Here is a 19,088-nt window from a genome sequence, read left to right on the forward strand (position 1 = left end):
ATGGGGTAGCAGTCCTAGCAGGGTGGAAATGGACAGGGCAGGGGGGCCAGCTATGGGGTAGCAGTCCTAGCAGGGTGGAAATGGACAGGGCAAGGGGGACCAGCTATGGGGTAGCAGTCCTAGCAGGGTGGAAATGGACAGGGCAGGGGGGGACCAGCTATGGGGTAGCAGTCCTAGCAGGGTGGAAATGGACAGGGCAGGAGGACCAGCTATGGGGTAGCAGTCCTAGCAGGGTGGAAATGGACAGGGCAGGAGGACCAGCTATGGGGTAGCAGTCCTAGCAGGGTGGAAATGGACAGGGCTGGGGGGACCAGCTATGGGGTAGCAGTCCTAGCAGGGTGGAAATGGACAGGGCAGGGGAGGACCAGCTATGGGGTAGCAGTCCTAGCAGGATGGAAATGGAAAGGGCTGGGGGGGGCCAGCTATGGGGTAGCAGTCCTAGCAGGGTGGAAATGGACAGGGCAGGGGGGTCCAGCTATGGGGTAGCAGTCCTAGCAGGGTGGAAATGGACAGGGCAGGGGGGGACCAGCTATGGGGTAGCAGTCCTAGCAGGGTGGAAATGGACAGGGCAGGGGGGCCAGCTATGGGGTAGCAGTCCTAGCAGGGTGGAAATGGACAGGGCAGGGAGGACCAGCTATGGGGTAGCAGTCCTAGCAGGGTGGAAATGGACAGGGCAGGGGGGGACCAGCTATGGGGTAGCAGTCCTAGCAGGGTGGAAATGGACAGGGCAGGGGGGGACCAGCTATGGGGTAGCAGTCCTAGCAGGGTGGAAATGGACAGGGCAGGAGGACCAGCTATGGGGTAGCAGTCCTAGCAGGGTGGAAATGGACAGGGCAGGAGGACCAGCTATGGGGTAGCAGTCCTAGCAGGGTGGAAATGGACAGGGCAGGGGAGGACCAGCTATGGGGTAGCAGTCCTAGCAGGGTGGAAATGGACAGGGCAAGGGGGACCAGCTATGGGGTAGCAGTCCTAGCAGGGTGGAAATGGACAGGGCAGGAGGACCAGCTATGGGGTAGCAGTCCTAGCAGGGTGGAAATGGACAGGGCAGGGGAGGACCAGCTATGGGGTAGCAGTCCTAGCAGGGTGGAAATGGACAGGGCAGGAGGACCAGCTATGGAGTAGCAGTCCTAGCAGGGTGGAAATGGACAGGGCAGGGGAGGACCAGCTATGGGGTAGCAGTCCTAGCAGGGTGGAAATGGACAGGGCAAGGGGGACCAGCTATGGGGTAGCAGTCCTAGCAGGGTGGAAATGGACAGGGCAGGAGGACCAGCTATGGGGTAGCAGTCCTAGCAGGGTGGAAATGGACAGGGCAGGGGAGGACCAGCTATGGGGTAGCAGTCCTAGCAGGGTGGAAATGGACAGGGCAGGGGAGGACCAGCTATGGGGTAGCAGTCCTAGCAGGGTGGAAATGGACAGGGCAAGGGGGACCAGCTATGGGGTAGCAGTCCTAGCAGGGTGGAAATGGACAGGGCAAGGGGGACCAGCTATGGGGTAGCAGTCCTAGCAGGGTGGAAATGGACAGGGCTGGGGGGGACCAGCTATGGGGTAGCAGTCCTAGCAGGGTGGAAATGGACAGGGCAGGGGAGGACCAGCTATGGGGTAGCAGTCCTAGCAGGGTGGAAATGGACAGGGCAGGGGAGGACCAGCTATGGGGTAGCAGCCCTAGCAGGGTGGAAATGGACAGGGCAGGGGAGGACCAGCTATGGGGTAGCAGTCCTAGCAGGGTGGAAATGGAAAGGGCAGGGGGGGGCAGCTATGGGGTAGCAGTCCTAGCAGGGTGGAAATGGAAAGGGCAGGGGGGGGCCAGCTATGGGGTAGCAGTCCTAGCAGGGTGGAAATGGACAGGGCAGGGGGACCAGCTATGGGGTAGCAGTCCTAGCAGGGTGGAAATGGACAGGGCTGGGGGGGACCAGCTATGGGGTAGCAGTCCTAGCAGGGTGGAAATGGACAGGGCAGGAGGACCAGCTATGGGGTAGCAGTCCTAGCAGGGTGGAAATGGACAGGGCTGGGGGGGACCAGCTATGGGGTAGCAGTCCTAGCAGGGTGGAAATGGACAGGGCTGGGGGGGACCAGCTATGGGGTAGCAGTCCTAGCAGGATGGAAATGGACAGGGTAGGGGGGGACCAGCTATGGGGTAGCAGTCCTAGCTGGGTGGAAATGGACAGGGCAGGGGAGGACCAGCTATGGGGTAGCAGTCCTAGCAGGGTGGAAATGGAAAGGGCAGGGGGGGGCCAGCTATGGGGTAGCAGTCCTAGCAGGGTGGAAATGGACAGGGCAGGGGGGGACCAGCTATGGGGTAGCAGTCCTAGCAGGGTGGAAATGGACAGGGCAGGGGGGGACCAGCTATGGGGTAGCAGTCCTAGCAGGGTGGAAATGGACAGGGCTGGGGGGGACCAGCTATGGGGTAGCAGTCCTAGCAGGGTGGAAATGGACAGGGCAGGGGGGGACCAGCTATGGGGTAGCAGTCCTAGCAGGGTGGAAATGGACAGGGCAGGGGGGGACCAGCTATGGGGTAGCAGTCCTAGCAGGATGGAAATGGACAGGGCAGGGGGGGACCAGCTATGGGGTAGCAGTCCTAGCAGGGTGGAAATGGACAGGGCAGGGGGGGACCAGCTATGGGGTAGCAGTCCTAGCAGGGTGGAAATGGACAGGGCAGGGGGGGACCAGCTATGGGGTAGCAGTCCTAGCAGGGTGGAAATGGACAGGGCAGGGGGGCCAGCTATGGGGTAGCAGTCCTAGCAGGGTGGAAATGGACAGGGCAGGGGGGGACCAGCTATGGGGTAGCAGTCCTAGCAGGGTGGAAATGGACAGGTCAGGGGGGGACCAGCTATGGGGTAGCAGTCCTAGCAGGGTGGAAATGGACAGGGCAGGGGGGCCAGCTATGGGGTAGCAGTCCTAGCAGGGTGGAAATGGACAGGGCAGGGGGGCCAGCTATGAGGTGCCGGTACTGGCGGGGAAGGGGGGGGAGAACTGGCAAGAGAGGCTGGCTATGGGGTGCTGGTACCTGGGAAGGGGGGGAGAGAACTGAGAAGAGGGGCTGGCTATGGAGTGCCAGTACTGGCGGGGGGGGAGGGGAGAAGTGGGAAGAGGGGCTGGCTATGGGGTGCCGGTACCAGTGGGGGATGGTGGGGGGAGAGAACTGGGAAGAAGGGCTGGCCGGCTATGGGGTGCCAGCACCGGCGGGGGGGGGGAGGGGAGAAGTGGGAAGAGGGTCTGGCTATGGGGTGCCGGTACCAGCGTGTAAGGGAGAGAACTGAGAAGAGGGGCCAGCTATGGGCTGCGGTACCAGTGGGGGACGAGGGGGAAAGAACTGGGAGGAAGGGCCGGCTATGGGGTGCCAATACCGGCAGGGGGAAGGGAGAGAAGTGGGAAGAGGGGCCAACTATGGGGTGCGGTACCAGTGCGGGACGGGGGGGGAGAGAACTGGGAGGAAGGGCCGGCTATGGGGTTCCAGTACTGGCAGGGGGGAGGGAGAAGTGGGAAGAGGGGCCGGCTATGGGGTGCCGGTACCAGCGGGGAAGGGAGAGAAGTGGGAAGAGGGGCTGGCTATGGGGTGGGGGTTCCAGGCTGGCAGGGTTCGGGGAGGGGACGGGGGTTCCAGGCTGGCAGGGTTCGGGGAGGGGGGATACAGGCCTGCAGGGCTGGGGGTTCGGGGAGGGGAGCGGGGTTCCAGGCTGGCAGGGTCCGGGGAGGGGAGGGGGGATACAGGCTGGCAGGGTTCGAGGAGGGGAGGGGGGATACAGGCTGGCAGGGCTGGGAGTTCGGGGAGGGGAGCGGGGTTCCAGGCTGGCAGGGTTCGAGGAGGGGAGGGGGGATACAGGCTGGCAGGGTCCGGGGAGGGGAGGGGAGGGGGGATACAGGCTGGCAGGGCTGGTGGTTCAGGGAGGGGAGCAGGGTTCCAGGCTGGCAGAGTTCAGGGAGGGGAGGGGGGATACAGGCTGGCAGGACTGGGGGTTCAGGGAGGGGATGGGGGTTCCAGGCTGGCAGGGTTCGGGGAGGGGAGGGGGGATACAGGCTGGCAGGGCTGGTGGTTCAGGGAGGGGAGGGGGATACAGGCTGGCAGGACTGGGGGTTCGAGGAGGGGAGGGGGGATACAGGCTGGCAGGGTTCGGGGAGGGGAGGGGGATACAGGCTGGCAGGGCTGGGGGTTCAGGGAGGGGATGGGGGTTTCAGGCTGGCAGGACTGGGGGTTCAGGGAGGGAATGGGGGTTCCAGGCTGGCAGGGTTCGGGGAGGGGAGGGGGTTACAGGCTGGCAGGGTTCGGGGAGGGGAGGGGGATACAGGCTGGCAGGACTGGGGGTTCAGGGAGGGAATGGGGGTTCCAGGCTGGCAGGGTTCAGGGAGGGGAGGGGGTTACAGGCTGGCAGGGTTCGGGGAGGGGAGGGGGATACAGGCTGGCAGGGCTGGTGGTTCGGGGAGGGGGGATACAGGCTAGCAGGACTGGAGGTTCAGGGAGGGAATGGGGGTTCCAGGCTGGCAGGGTTCGGGGAGGGGGATACAGGCTGGCAGGGCTGGGGGTTCGGGGAGGGGAGCGGGGTTCCAGGCTGGCAGGGTTTGGGGAGGGGAGGGGGATACAGGCTGGCAGGACTGGGGGTTCGGGGAGGGGAGCGGGGTTCCAGGCTGGCAGGGTTCGGGGAGGGGGGATACAGGCTGGCAGGACTGGGGGTTCGGGGAGGGGAGCGGGGTTCCAGGCTGGCAGGGTTCGGGGAGGGGAGGGGGGATACAGGCTGGCAGGGCTGGGGGTTCGGGGAGGGGGGATACAGGCTGGCAGGACTGGGGGTTCGGGGAGTGGAGGGGGGATACAGGCTGCAGGACTGGGGGTTCGGGGAGGGGGGATACAGGCTGCAGGACTGGGGGTTCGAGGAGGGGAGGGGGGATACAGGCTGGCAGGGCTGGGGGTTCGAGGAGGGGGATACAGGCTGGCAGGGCTGGGGGTTCGGGGAGGGGGATACAGGCTGGCAGGACTGGGGGTCCGGGGAGGGGAGGGGGGATAAAGGCTGGCAGGGCTCGGGTTCGGGGAGGGGAGGGGGGATACAGGCTGGCAGGGTTCGGGGAGGGGGATACAGGCTGGCAGGACTGGGGGTTCGGGGAGGGGGGATACAGGCTGGCAGGACTGGGGGTTCGAGGAGGGGAGGGGGGATACAGGCTGGCAGGGTTCGGGGAGGGGGATACAGGCTGGCAGGACTGGGGGTTCGGGGAGGGGGGATACAGGCTGGCAGGACTGGGGGTTCGAGGAGGGGAGGGGGGATACAGGCTGGCAGGACTGGGGGTTCGGGGAGGGGGATACAGGCTGGCAGGGTTCGGGGAGGGGAGGGGGGATACAGGCTGCAGGACTGGGGGTTCGAGGAGGGGAGGGGGGATACAGGCTGGCAGGGTTCGAGGAGGGGAGGGGGGATACAGGCTGGCAGGGCTGGGGGTTCGGGGAGGGGGGATACAGGCTGCAGGACTGGGGGTTCGAGGAGGGGAGGGGGGATACAGGCTGGCAGGGTTCGGGGAGGGGGATACAGGCTGGCAGGACTGGGGGTTCGGGGAGGGGAGGATACAGGCTGCAGGACTGGGGGTTCGGGGAGGGGAGGGGGGATACAGGCTGCAGGACTGGGGGTTCGAGGAGGGGAGGGGGGATACAGGCTGCAGGACTGGGGGTTCGAGGAGGGGAGGGGGGATACAGGCTGGCAGGGTTCGGGGAGGGGGATACAGGCTGGCAGGACTGGGGGTTCGGGGAGGGGGATACAGGCTGGCAGGGTTCGGGGAGGGGAGGGGGGATACAGGCTGGCAGGACTGGGGGTTCGAGGAGGGGAGGGGGGATACAGGCTGGCAGGGTTCGGGGAGGGGGATACAGGCTGGCAGGACTGGGGGTTCGGGGAGGGGGGATACAGGCTGGCAGGACTGGGGGTTCGAGGAGGGGAGGGGGGATACAGGCTGGCAGGACTGGGGGTTCGGGGAGGGGGATACAGGCTGGCAGGGTTCGGGGAGGGGAGGGGGGATACAGGCTGCAGGACTGGGGGTTCGAGGAGGGGAGGGGGGATACAGGCTGGCAGGGTTCGAGGAGGGGAGGGGGGATACAGGCTGGCAGGGCTGGGGGTTCGGGGAGGGGGGATACAGGCTGCAGGACTGGGGGTTCGGGGAGGGGAGGGGGGATACAGGCTGCAGGACTGGGGGTTCGAGGAGGGGAGGGGGGATACAGGCTGGCAGGGTTCGGGGAGGGGGATACAGGCTGGCAGGACTGGGGGTTCGGGGAGGGGAGGATACAGGCTGCAGGACTGGGGGTTCGGGGAGGGGAGGGGGGATACAGGCTGCAGGACTGGGGGTTCGAGGAGGGGAGGGGGGATACAGGCTGCAGGACTGGGGGTTCGAGGAGGGGAGGGGGGATACAGGCTGGCAGGGTTCGGGGAGGGGGATACAGGCTGGCAGGACTGGGGGTTCGGGGAGGGGAGGGGGATACAGGCTGCAGGACTGGGGGTTCGGGGAGGGGAGGGGGGATACAGGCTGCAGGACTGGGGGTTCGGGGAGGGGAGGGGGGATACAGGCTGCAGGACTGGGGGTTCGAGGAGGGGAGGGGGGATACAGGCTGGCAGGGTTCGGGGAGGGGGATACAGGCTGGCAGGACTGGGGGTTCGGGGAGGGGAGGGGGGATACAGGCTGCAGGACTGGGGGTTCGGGGAGGGGAGGGGGGATACAGGCTGCAGGACTGGGGGTTCGAGGAGGGGAGGGGGGATACAGGCTGCAGGACTGGGGGTTCGAGGAGGGGAGGGGGGATACAGGCTGGCAGGGTTCGGGGAGGGGGATACAGGCTGGCAGGACTGGGGGTTCGGGGAGGGGAGGGGGGATACAGGCTGCAGGACTGGGGGTTCGGGGAGGGGAGGGGGGATACAGGCTGCAGGACTGGGGGTTCGAGGAGGGGAGGGGGGATACAGGCCGGCAGGGCTGGCACTTGGGGTCCGGGGACACTCACCCTGGGACAGCTGCTCACTGCTCTCACTCGGCACCATGGGCAGGTCGCGGCTCGGCATGCTCTCCGAATGGTTGAGGCAGGGCAGGGCTGTGCTGTCGGCGTTCTCCCTGCAGGGACACTGGCATGACTCACAGGTTGACACCCCACCCTGCCTGTGGGAGAACAGGCCCTGGGCCCGCACTGAGTGGCCCAGCCCTCGGGCAGGGCTAAGGGGACCGGTAGCCGGGGGCTTAGAGCTGACGTCGGGGCCCGACACTGGCTCACTTACCCCAGGCTCATGCAGTCCTGGATGTCGGCCAGCCACGACCTCATCTGCAGCGAATCGACCGTCTCCAGGATGTATTCGAGAGAGTTCTCCATCTGCCAAGCACAGTGGGGTCAGCACCAGGCCCCTCCCTCTGCTCCCCACATCCCAGCTCCCGGCCTGCCCATCCATGGGGAGGGGAGGCAGAGAGCACTGGCTCCCACTGAGACCCCCCAACGAGGCAGCAGTGCAGGGGCAGGCAGCTCCCTGGGAGATGATACCCACGGGGAGTCAGCTGTGCACATCGGTTCTCCCTTGCCACCACCCTGCAGGAGGGAGGTGGCTCTGGGGAGCGGTTCCCCACGCTGCTGCCTGTCTAGCAGAAGCAGCAGCATGGGGCGATGGACAGAGGCAGCTCCATGGAGCCGGCATGCACAGGGATCCTGTTGAAAAGCTGGCTCCCCATGGACACTGGCTCCCTCCCCACCCCTGCTAGGTCTCATACAGAGGCAGCAAGCGGGGGGGGGGGGGGGAGTAATTGGTAGGATTAACCCACACTAACATCCCTACCAGAAACCCAACCATCCCAGCCATGGGGGCTCCCACCCTCTTCCAGAGTCCCCCCACATGCGCCTGTGGAGCCACCTGCAACCTCCCAGGACCCCCTGAATGCCATTCCGACAGCACCACCTGCCCCCCCAGCTCACACGTGACCACAGCGCAAAGAAGGGGTGTGCATTGACCCCCCCCCCACACACACACACCTTTAAGACGAAGGTGTTTTCCTTGTCAGGCATCTCCAGCGGCGTGGTGGTGCGGACGTCGGTCACCGCCGAGCAGAGGATGCTGACCCGGGCCTTGCTGGACTGGGGGCAGGTCAGAGAGAGCAAGTTGAGATGAGCCCTCCCCTACCCGGCCCCTCGTCTCCTCCCCACGCAGGCTGGGCCAGGTCAAGTGCTCTGGAACAGGGCTCCCTACCCTGCTGTTTTGCTTAGGGAGTCACGCAGGGAAGGGACTTTCCCAAGAATGCAGCCACATCAGGAACCCAGCTGGATGCTCCCACCTGCCCTCTAGCCCCATGGGTCTCCAGCAGGGACATATGCACCCCAGGGGCACAGCAAGGCGTGTGTTCCTTTGACAGGCGCCCCAGGGAAGCCCGTACAAGGAGGGCGTCAGTGAGCTGCACTTAAATGACAATTACAAAACAACCCTGACTAAGCCGAGTTTCAATGCCACTCAACACAGTCCCAACCGAAGAGATGGGTGCCAACCACACCTCAGCGCAGACCCGGGGCCGACTCCATGCTATAGCAGAGCTGCTGGCGTGTAGCCGATGGGCGGCGCTTCTTGCTTAATGGTGTCGGTTACACGCAGGCTGCCAGGGAGGTGGCTTCGCTGGGGCAGGGCAGGGCAGCCTCCTCCCCAGAGCCAGGGGGCAGGGGCTGTGGGCTCTGCTCTCGGGGAAGCCTTGGTTACCTCTGTAACCAATTTTTACCTCCCTAATTACAACTATTTGCCCTACAAAGCCGAAAGAGCGAGCACTTTGCTTCCCTGCAAGGCCACCCAGCACCGCCTGCCAGTCAGCCGGGTGCTCAGACAAGCAGGTTCATGTGAGCGGGAGACCAGGCATTCACAGGGCAGTGCTGTAGCCAGGGGCATGCCAGCTGTGCTGAACGCTGGCACGCTTCCGTCCTGACTGCGCATTCCAAAGGCAGCGAGTGCATGAATGCACATTGGGACCGACTACCAGGGGGAAGAACGGCGAGCCTCCTGCTCTGTGTTAACCGCATTCTGCCCTATCTCTCATGTTTTCGCAGTCTTGGCTGATGACCCAGCACACACTCATTTTAAGGACCCTTTTACTGCAGACTTGACAGAATGCAAAGAAGATACTAACGTGAAACTTCTAAAACTAGCTACAGAACTCAGCCCCAGGTTTAAGACTCTGACAGGCCCTCCCACATCTGAGGGATGAGACGTGAAGCAGACTTTCAGGAGTCTGAAAAGAGCAATACTCCAATGCAGAAATAACAGAACCCAAAATACCAACCGCCTGCTGCTGGCGTCTGACTCCTATGATGAAAGGGAGCACATGTATTGGTCCACACTGCATCGGATCATTATCGAACCTGGCCACAGCACAGGAGCAGAGCCTCGGAGGAAAGGTGGCCAAGCATGAAAGGGCATGCAGACATTCAGCACAGCTGGCATAGAACACCTTGCAACACTCGCCAGAACACCTGTTACATAACATTGCAAATACGAAGCAGACAACTTTCCATCAATGTAAATAAACATGTTTGTCTGAGTGATTGGCTGAAGAAGAAGTAGGACCAAGTGGACTTTTGGAGGCTCTAAAGGTTTATGTTGCTTTATTTTTGAGTGCAGTTATGTAAAATAACCCCATTTATAGGTTGCCTTTAACACTATGTAAAGGAGCTGAGCTGAAAAATGCTATTTATTTTATCTTTGTACAGCACAAAGATTGGTAACAAAAAATAACAAAATGAGAATGTATCAGAGGGGTAGCCGTGTTAGTCTGAATCTGCAAAAGCGACGAGGAGTCCTGTGGCACCTTAGAGACTCACTGAAGTGTAGGAGCATAAGCTTTCATGGGCAAAGACCCACTTTTGACATGCATCTGATGAAGTGGGTCTTTGCCCACGAAAGCTTATGCTCCTACACTTCAGTTAGTCTAGAAGGTGCCACAGGACTCCTTGTCGCAAACTGAGAATGGTTTGTGTTCTCTATTGTAAGTGAAATCACTACTGGAAAACATAGAAAGTACGCAAAATGATGTCAACGGCAGTCTATTTTGTTTAACAGTATGATTACAAATGGAAATTAATGGTGCTGAATTTTTTTAAAACCACTGAACAAGTCGAGCGCAAGCAAAAACTGGAAGACAGCCGTGGCCTTGTCCACAGAGGCCTATGTGCTCTGCACTGAAACACGAGTACAGCAGCTCTGTCCCATTGTGCTCTGGCGAGAGCGGGAGCCAGCGCTGGGATACATGGACACTGGGGCCCTGAACTTTGGAAAAGAGCTAAAACCTGGTAGGCACAGAATAAAGCAGATATCTGAAGGAGCAAGGCCACTGCTGTACTCTGCCCATCCCCCTCCTCCCATGGGTAGGCAAGATACCAGAAGCCCTGACTCCAGAGTACCTTTCCTCCCACCATGTCTCCCAGCACGTGTGGGGTGTTGCATGGAACCGGTGGGGCCGTGCTCATGCATGTGGACGTGCCCTAACGAGACTAGGCCTTAGGAGGGACACGTCATGTGAGGTCTCATTGGAAAGGCTGGAACCAACTGAAGACGACTATGCCATTTGTGCGCATGTGTCACGCCCATGCTGGGAGTCAGAAACATGAAGTGTAACCTGTGTTACTAAGGTAACCACGGTAAGTGAGGAACTGAAGGGCCCAATACTCAAGGCAAAGATCTGTGAATAGACTTGTTCTGCTGTAAGACTGAGAGGAGGTGCCGTGTGGCTCCTTCCACGACAGGTGGCCACGTCACCTGATGCTGGGATCAGTCTTGGAAGCTGTGTTTTTCCACAAGACGGGACACACTCTGTGTATTAATAAACTCAGTGTAAACAGTTGTTATGCAGGGGGTCTGTGTACCTCTCACACTGAGAAAAGGTGAATGGCATGAGCTCATACTGTTCAGATCCCTGTACAGCATAGGACGGATTGAGCTCAGAATCAGCCCCCAATGATGTTGGGTATGGGGAGTGCTGAGGCAGGTCTCTCATTTTGCTTGTTTCAGTTAACGTCTGCAGCTTTGGGCGCAGGTCCGGACCCTGTGTCTGTGCTGCAGCAGGCTGAGATGTCTGAGTCAACAAGGCAGGCACTGAGGACCCCAGCTGGCAGGGACAACAGACTCAGTGGAGTTTCCACACACTGGATGACAGTCCAAAGGGGTCTGCCCCATGACAGTGACGCAGGGAGCAGGGAAACATGCAGACTGGCTCTGAGACACTGGCAGTGATTTTAAATGTGGTGGCTAGACAGCACAGTGGTTACTGGTGGCTATTTTCTGTTTGCTGATCAGAGAAACAGGGAAAGGAAGGGCAGGAATATGAGCACGTGACATCAGGCAGAAATCAGAGACCTTCCCAGGTTACAGTGGGAAGAAAACGGGAGGATGCACGAGACAGGTGCAATTAAGGCAGATGGAAATTGAGGCACAAAGTGCCAGGGAAAAAGCTGCTCACAAGAGAGCCATAGAGGTACAGGCTGCACACCAACAGGCTCTGGAACCGAAAGGAAAGAGAAAGCAGCAGCTGACTGTAATGGAGCTGAATAGGCAGAACCCTCCAGCAGGCTCCACTTCGCCAAAAACCCACAAGTGGGAACAGGTGCAGCCAGCACACAGGGAGCCCAGGGATAGCCCCACGTTTCATCACCCTGGAGACCACCAGCTCCACTCGATTCCTCTGGCTGAGCCGGTAACCTTCTGGCTGCAAAGCTGCCTGGGAGAGCTGGGCCATATTCAGCAAGATGCCTATTGCTGAGACTTCCAGCTCTACTAAATGCAAGGGCCTGGCTTTGAAACAGTCCGCTTAGCAGGTACAACTCAGAAGCCTTTAAAGAGGGGCCGGGCTGGGCACCAGTAGCATGGCTTGTGCAAACCAGAGGAGACAAATGGGACAGAGGGAAAGGACCTGCAGTCTCTGAAGGGGTGTGTGGTTTGGATGCTCAGGAACCGCTCCTGCTGTCAAACGGTGTCTGGGGGATAGAAGTGGGATCGGTTGAAGCTCTTGCTTCTTACACTGCTCAGTGGGAGCAATCCCAAACACCTGGCTAGGGCAAATTACACAGCAGGGATGTTAAAGATCAGTTACCTGGGGAATTCTTATAGGTTACTCAACTATTCTTTAGTCCCCAGGGGCGACAGCCAATGCACTCTGGCCCCACTCCTGGGGAGCCCCCTGCCACCACTGTATCAGAGACAGCAACACAGGGTGCCAGGCAGGAGTTGGTCCATAAGTGGAGCCAGAAAGCAGCTTCCCTCGCAGACTGGCTCCCTGTCGCCCCACATGCTACCTCTGATGTAGAGGCAGCAGCCCCTGTTGGAGGGGTGGGGGAATGCGTGTAGTCTATAGCATTAGCCTATCAGCTTTGGAGTATCGGTTAATCGACCACACTCCGGCAACCCTAGGCAGAGGGGTTTGCATTTGAGGGAGGCCAGGTCCAACTTGATCCCTGGAGAGGAGGGTGGATGGGAGGCTGGGTGGCTCAAGTGGCCTGGAAGAAGAGCGGCGCCCAGGCGGAGCCGTCGTGCCGGGCCATGGGATGCTGTGCTGCATGGGAACAGACAGCAGGGAGCACACAGCAATGCACTGCCAGGCAGAGGCACCTCGGGATGGGGCCCTTTGCACAGTGCATAGCCAGCGGTGAGCATATGCAAGCTTCTCAGCTCCCAGGCTGGTGGGACACTGGGGCAGAGATTTCTGTGCTCAGGAAGCAGAGCAGCTGGACGACACAGAGGGGAGGCTCTACATTCCCAATTTGCCAGCCTGGTCTCACCCATTCTCTGCTCCCAGAACACCTGCTATAGGCACCATCGGGGCGGAGGGTCGCTGCCCCTGAGCACCTGCCCTCCCACGCTCCAGGGGACAGGGAGGCCGGGGCCACATGTCCTCTGCCCTCCCCATGCTCCCTAAGTAAGACATCACAAAATCTTTGTTCCTTTGGCTTAAGTGTAAAGCGAGGGTCTGTACGCTGAATTGCTTATGGCTGCTGGCCCTAGTAACTGATCAGGGAATGACTTGCTTTTGTGGCTAGAACTGCCCATGGGTCTGTTCAGCAGAAGAGCCCTCCTGCTGCTAAGCCCCAGAGGGAAAGTGTGAACTCACAGGTCTCTCACTCCGCCAGAGCAGTGGGAAATATTGGTTAACTGAACAGTCGAGTAACCTCAGGAATTCTTATTGGTTAGTCGACTATTCTACAGTTCCCGGGGGCAGCAGCCAGTGCGCTCTGGCCTTACTCCTAAGGAGCCCCCTGCACTCCACGCAGGGGGCCAGGCGGGAGCTGCTCCACAAGGGGAGCCAGTTTAAAAACCAGCCCCCTTACAGACCGGCTGCCTGTTGCCGCTGACTAGAGAGGCAGTAACGCGGGGTGGCAGCAGCCTGTCTGGGGGGTCTGAGCTCTTGGACCCAGCCTGAGCTGGAAATGAGCCAGGCTGCCCGCCCGGCTCCTAATACGCTTTAAATGCAGGGCCACAGCGGGGGTAGGTCCCGGACCCAAGTGAGGCAGGACTGAGCCGGGTTGCTGGCCAGCCTGCTAAAAAATTCACTGGCGGGGGAGGGGAAATGCATGTAGTCTATGCATTAACTGATACGCTTTTGCTTCTCTGTTAACCAACTAGCTATTATGTCCCTAGTGGGGGGTGAGTCTCAAGGAATCATCTCTCCCAAGGGGAGAGAGACTGGGTTGTGTACACCGATGGCTGGCTGCCAGCAGGTGGTAGTGGAGCAAGGGACAGATCTGCCAATAGGATGCCTAGAAGAATGTATCCTGCAGAGGTACTTCATGGCCGCTGTGCTGGGTGTGGAAGAGGGGACTATGCTAGCCAGGGAGAAGTATGTCATGGCTGGTAGCTGCGAGACTGCAGCTGGACAGGGGCCAGATTCCCTTTTGGAGTACACAAGGGTGTGTGCCTTAGAGGGGGAGCCCAAAGAAGGAAGTTCTGATGGAAGGTGATGGAGATCTGGGGGGGGGCGGGGGGTTCCCACTTATTACAGTGGAGGAGCCGTATCTGAAATGCCAGACATCTCCCCTGGCTCAGGCTGCAAGGGGCACTTGAGTATCTGACTTCCCGGAGGGGAGCAGCCACACAGCAGATCTCTTGAGGACAGGGGGAGAGGCCACAAAAGGTGTCCCCATACAGGATCCACATTTGCAAAATGTTTGTCTGTTTTACCTGGGGAAACTAATTCTGTCTCTTCAAAACAGGGAGGGGTCTGTGCAGAGCAGTCTGATTTCTGTGAACATGCTAATGAACTACCTGACAAGGGAGCAGCAACAGCCAATCCCCAGCCAGGTAAACCCCTCCCCCAGCCAGCCTCAAGCACTGAATACTGGGGGCAATCCCCACAAAGGAATCACAGGTGAGGGGACGGCCAGGAACTGGCAGGGTTCCTCCCCCAAATGCCAAAGACGCCCTTGAACTGAAGACTTTCCAGGAGGGAAGAAGCAAGTCTGTATCAGCACACAAACTGGGAGCATGAAGGGGTTGAAAGGCACAATGAATACGAAGCAATCCAAACAGTCTAAACAGAAGATGGGGTATGAGGAGGGCTGCGTGGCCATGTCACCTGATACTGGGATCCATTGTGGATGCTGGATGGTTCCACAGAGAAACACAAAGGATTCCGCCTTATTCAAGGATGGGGAGGGAGGCAATCCAGATAGTCGATTCTCCCTGTCTACTCCCCCCAAGACAGTTTCTCTTAAACTTTTTAAGACCAAGGAACACCAAACAATAGGGTTTTTTTAATGGGGAACACCAAGATTTTTGTTGAGAGGGAAAAAAAGGAAGCTTGCCCCTTTTAAGGACAGCCATTTGAACTCTGTTCTCTCCTCTGTTTACTATGCCCCTGACTCTTGGGGTCAAGATGGACACATGACCAGAAGTAAAAGTAACCCCCTCCAAGAACTTTTTCCACCATCCTCCTACCCATAGGGGATGAATTTAGTCCACACTGAACCCTCTCTCCTCTGGTGCTGGTCTCTCCCCTGCAGGTGTGTGCTTTTCTGCTTCACTCCCAGAATCTCTGCACCTTCCCTTAGCCCTGCACCCTCCTGGTGCTTCCTCCTTCCCTCACTGCCCCTTGCCCTCTGGTGCCCATCCCCTCAACACCCTCTGTCCCAGTTCCTCTCATGCTCCTCTGCGCCCTCGCACATGACTTGCTCCATCCCTGCCTTCCTCATGCCCACCCCTCCTTTCAACACAGGAGAGAAAGGGCCATGCACAGAGCACACCGGCAGAGCATGTACGTTCCCCACTCTGCAGCGCTGCAGCTGGGCTCCGTGCGGTCTCTGCCGGCAGCTCCTAGGAGCGGCTCACCACCTCCGACCCAGCACCCGTCCCCTCCCCCCCCGGCAGTGGTGGCAGATGCCTGTGGATGGAGGAGGCCAGGCTGGTGGCACACGGCGGAAGCAGTTCCGCAGCAGGAGGGAAGGGCCACGGGGGGGAGAGGGCATGCCGGACAGCGGTGTGTGCTGCATGGGAGCTTGGAGCTCTGGACACTGCATGCCACTGGCAGCAGACCTGGTGCCTGCGCAAAGCACCAAGTGAGCCACTTACTTGCTGGGTGGAGGCAGGGAGTTGCTGCTTGCGCCATGCTAGCGCTGGGCGTCTTTAAATCAGCGACTGTCCCGAAAAAAGAAGGGTCACCATATCTCCACGGCACACCTCGGACTGTCTCGGAATACAGTTTAAGACACGCTGCCCCAAGATGAGCGCGGGCAACATCTAAGGCTAAACAGGGGGAAGGATGGGGCCCAGGCTGCAGGCTTTCCAGTTGCTGAAAGAAGCTTATTAGAATCTGAGGGCAGGTGTGAGACAGAACTGATTTCTTAGTGTGTTAAGTTTCGCTTGCATGTTCTGTTTTGTTTAGTAACCCACAAAACCTACTTTTTACACTTTTCTTTGTTGGTAAATGTAGTTTAAACAACTGTTACGGGGGAGGAGGACTTTGTGCGTCTCTCTTTCCACTGAGAAGGAAGGTGGATTGTGTGAGCTTCTGCCGTTCAGGTTGCTGTACAGCATCAGATGGCTTTATTTCGGGTTCAGCTCCCAGAGGGATTTGGGATTGGAGTGCCACGGACAGGGATCTTCTGTTCTGTTTGCAGTTAAGGGCTGCATCTTTGGGGCATGGCCCAGACCTTGTGCCTGTGCTGCAGCAAGTTAGAATGTCTAATTCAGCAAGACAGGTCCTGGGGGCTCAAGCTGGCTGGAAGGACAGACTCAGTGGATCTTGGCACAGCAGGTGACAGCACCAAAGGGGGCCCAACCTATCACACTCTTTTTCCACCTTGTCTCTAAGAACATGCAAGGTTCTAGCAATGCCCCTCCAATCTGAGCTGCAGCTCTCTGCCCTCCCAAACCTGGGGCTCCACTCCCCCATCCCACTGGGGAGGACTTCCCCACAGGACGGGGCACAATGCCCAACGCTCCCTCACCTTGGGGGGGATGTAGAACTCCAGCAGGTAGCCCTCGCCCTCTCCCTTGCCTGCCTTCCGCAGGTAGCAGCCGGCATTTCTGCCATCGGGCCCGGCTGCCACCCCCGCCTCCGCCGTCATCTGCCACAATGTAATTGAGCAGTCCCTCCCGACGGACACAGGACAGTTCCACTTTGGGGGCTGGCACCTTGCTGAGCCGCAATCGCTCAAACTTGTGAGTCCAACGCTCAGTGGGCAAGGAGTCTGTGGCCCCACCTCCTGAGGAGTTGGAATTGGTATTGGCCCCACCAGCCTCCTCCTCGGTGGGGGACTCGGCTGAACTCTTCCACTGCAGGATGCCGCGCACGCTGCCCCGCACGCTGCGGCTAACATTGCGCAGGGAGAAGCGCTTCTTGAGCTTAGGCTTGGTGCTGGCAGCTGTGGCAGAGGCAGAGACATCCTCGGAGCTGCGAGACTGGCTGCTGGAGAGCCCCGAGGCGAGGCCGGGCTGCGGCTCCACCGGGGAGGCCACGGAGGAGTCACTGCAGGTCTCAGAAAGGTCGCGGGTGGAGGAAGAGGAGGCAGCCGCAGGGCAGCGGTGGGTGCCAGTGAAGGGAGCAATGTCACAGCGGGGTGGTGAGTCACCAGCGTAGGCCCGGTTCACCTCTGCTTCAAAGTGCTCCACGAAGTGCTCAGCAAAGCGGCGGGAGAAGTCTGCCTCAGCTCCAGGCGCTGCAAACTGTGGGTTCTCACTCAGGAAGGCACGGAAGCGCCGTGCAAAGTCCAGGGCAGCTGCCCGTGCGTGGGTCTCACAGAAATCCTGCCAGCCAGGAGAGGGCAGCAGTGCCAACCGCCTCCACTGCCCCCAGCGGCGCCACACTGCCGTTCATGCTGCTGCCGCTGTCCAGGAGACAGGGGCCCCGGGAGGGGCTGGGTGCCAGGATCCTGACCACCAGAAGACGGCTACTGTTTCGGCTGCTACTGTCGGGCTCACCTGTGGGGGGGGAGAGACACAGGGTGAGAAATCCAGCATGGACACAAAGCACCCAGAGGGAGTGTGGGGAGGGTCCAGAAGGGGGCAGTCAGGGGGGCAGAGCACCCGCTTTGGGGCAACAGCAGGATGCGAGGGTGAAAGAGACGAACTCGCGCCAGGAAGCAGCAGACCCGGGGGGTGGGGGGGGCTCGGAGACCAGCCTCAGCCCTGGCAATGCCTGGGGGGGGGGGGGGGGGCTCGGAGACCAGCCTCAGCCCTGGCAATGCCTGGGGGGGGGGGGGGGGGGGGCTCGGAGACCAGCCTCAGCCCTGGCAATGCCTGGGGGGGGGGGGGGGGGGGCTCGGAGACCAGCCTCAGCCCTGGCAATGCCTGGGGGGGGGGGGGGGGGCTCGGAGACCAGCCTCAGCCCTGGCAATGCCTGGGGGGGGTGGGGGGGGGGGGCTCGGAGACCAGCCTCAGCCCTGGCAATGCCTGGGGGGGGGGGGGGGGGCTCGGAGACCAGCCTCAGCCCTGGCAATGCCTGGGAGGGGGGGGGGGGGGGCTCGGAGACCAGCCTCAGCCCTGGCAATGCCGGGGGGGGGGGGGCGGCAATTCCTGGGGGGGGCTCAGAGACCAGCCTCGGCCCTGGCAATGCCTGGGAGGGAGGGGGGGGGCTCGGAGACCAGCCTCAGCCCTGGCAATGCCTGGGGGGGGGGTGGGGGGGGGCTCGGAGACCAGCCTCAGCCCTGGCAATGCCTGGGGGGGGTGGGGGGGGGCTCGGAGACCAGCCTCAGCCCTGGCAATGCCTGGGGGGGGGGGGGCTCGGAGACCAGCCTCAGCCCTGGCAATGCCTGGGAGGGGGGGGGGGGGCTCGGAGACCAGCCTCAGCCCTGGCAATGCCTGGGAGGGGGGGGGGCTCGGAGACCAGCCTCAGCCCTGGCAATGCCTGGGAGGGGGGGGGGGGCTCGGAGACCAGCCTCAGCCCTGGCAATGCCTGGGGGGGGGGGGGGGGGCTCGGAGACCAGCCTCAGCCCTGGCAATGCCTGGGGCGGGGGGGGGGGGGGGCTCGGAGACCAGCCTCAGCCCTGGCAATGCCTGGGAGGGGGGGGGGGGGGCTCGGAGACCAGCCTCAGCCCTGGCAATGCCGGGGGGGGGGCGGCAATTCCTGGGGGGGGCTCAGAGACCAGCCTCGGCCCTGGCAATGCCTGGGAGGGGGGGGGGGGCTCGGAGACCAGCCTCAGCCCTGGCAATGCCTGGGAGGGGGGGGGGGGGCCCTGGCAATGCCTGGGGGGGGCGGGACAGGAGGCCTGGTCGGCCGGGGGGAACCAAGAGCAGCCCCGCCCCCTCGGGCCCCCGGCTCCTGCCGCGCGGGGGGGGGGGGGGCGGGGCCGGGTCTCACCATCCCGCCCGGCGGCTCCGGCTCCTCCCGGCTTTGGGCAGCGGCAGCTTCCGACTCTGTCTCCGTTACGGCGAGCAGGGGACAGCACCCTGGCAGCGTCACTTCCGCTTCCGGGTTCCCGAGCCTGCGTCACATACCTTGACTTCCGGGAGCAAGCGAAAACCGTCCACTTGGGGGCGGGAGCGCAGCACCATAGAGACCGGGCGATTGCGGCTAGAGCGGCGCGAACTGCCCGCAGGAAACCGCCCGCTGCATCGAAAAGCGACCATAGCGAGCCCCCCCCCCCCCCCCCGCGCCCTGCCACGGCGCATGCGCAGCAGAGGCGCGGCCCCGGCCCGCCGAGA

General features: G+C 61.4%; 1 protein-coding gene across 1 annotated transcript in view; it reads right to left on the bottom strand.

The window, feature by feature from the left end:
- The window catches only part of SH2B1 (SH2B adaptor protein 1), a 65,129-nt gene extending 46,256 nt beyond the window's left edge, over nt 1–18,873 (bottom strand). The window contains 7 exon segments of the mRNA XM_075914534.1: nt 6,953–7,059; nt 7,221–7,312; nt 7,961–8,062; nt 16,394–16,456; nt 16,458–17,219; nt 17,221–17,366; nt 18,745–18,873. Of these exon segments, the coding sequence (XP_075770649.1) occupies nt 6,953–7,059; nt 7,221–7,312; nt 7,961–8,062; nt 16,394–16,456; nt 16,458–17,219; nt 17,221–17,262 (1,168 nt within the window). The 5' untranslated portion in view covers nt 17,263–17,366; nt 18,745–18,873.
- Nucleotides 18,874–19,088: the final 215 nt, after the last annotated feature.

The sequence above is a fragment of the Pelodiscus sinensis genome, unplaced genomic scaffold (genome assembly GCF_049634645.1).
Source record: "Pelodiscus sinensis isolate JC-2024 unplaced genomic scaffold, ASM4963464v1 ctg116, whole genome shotgun sequence".
NCBI lineage: Eukaryota > Metazoa > Chordata > Testudines > Trionychidae > Pelodiscus > Pelodiscus sinensis.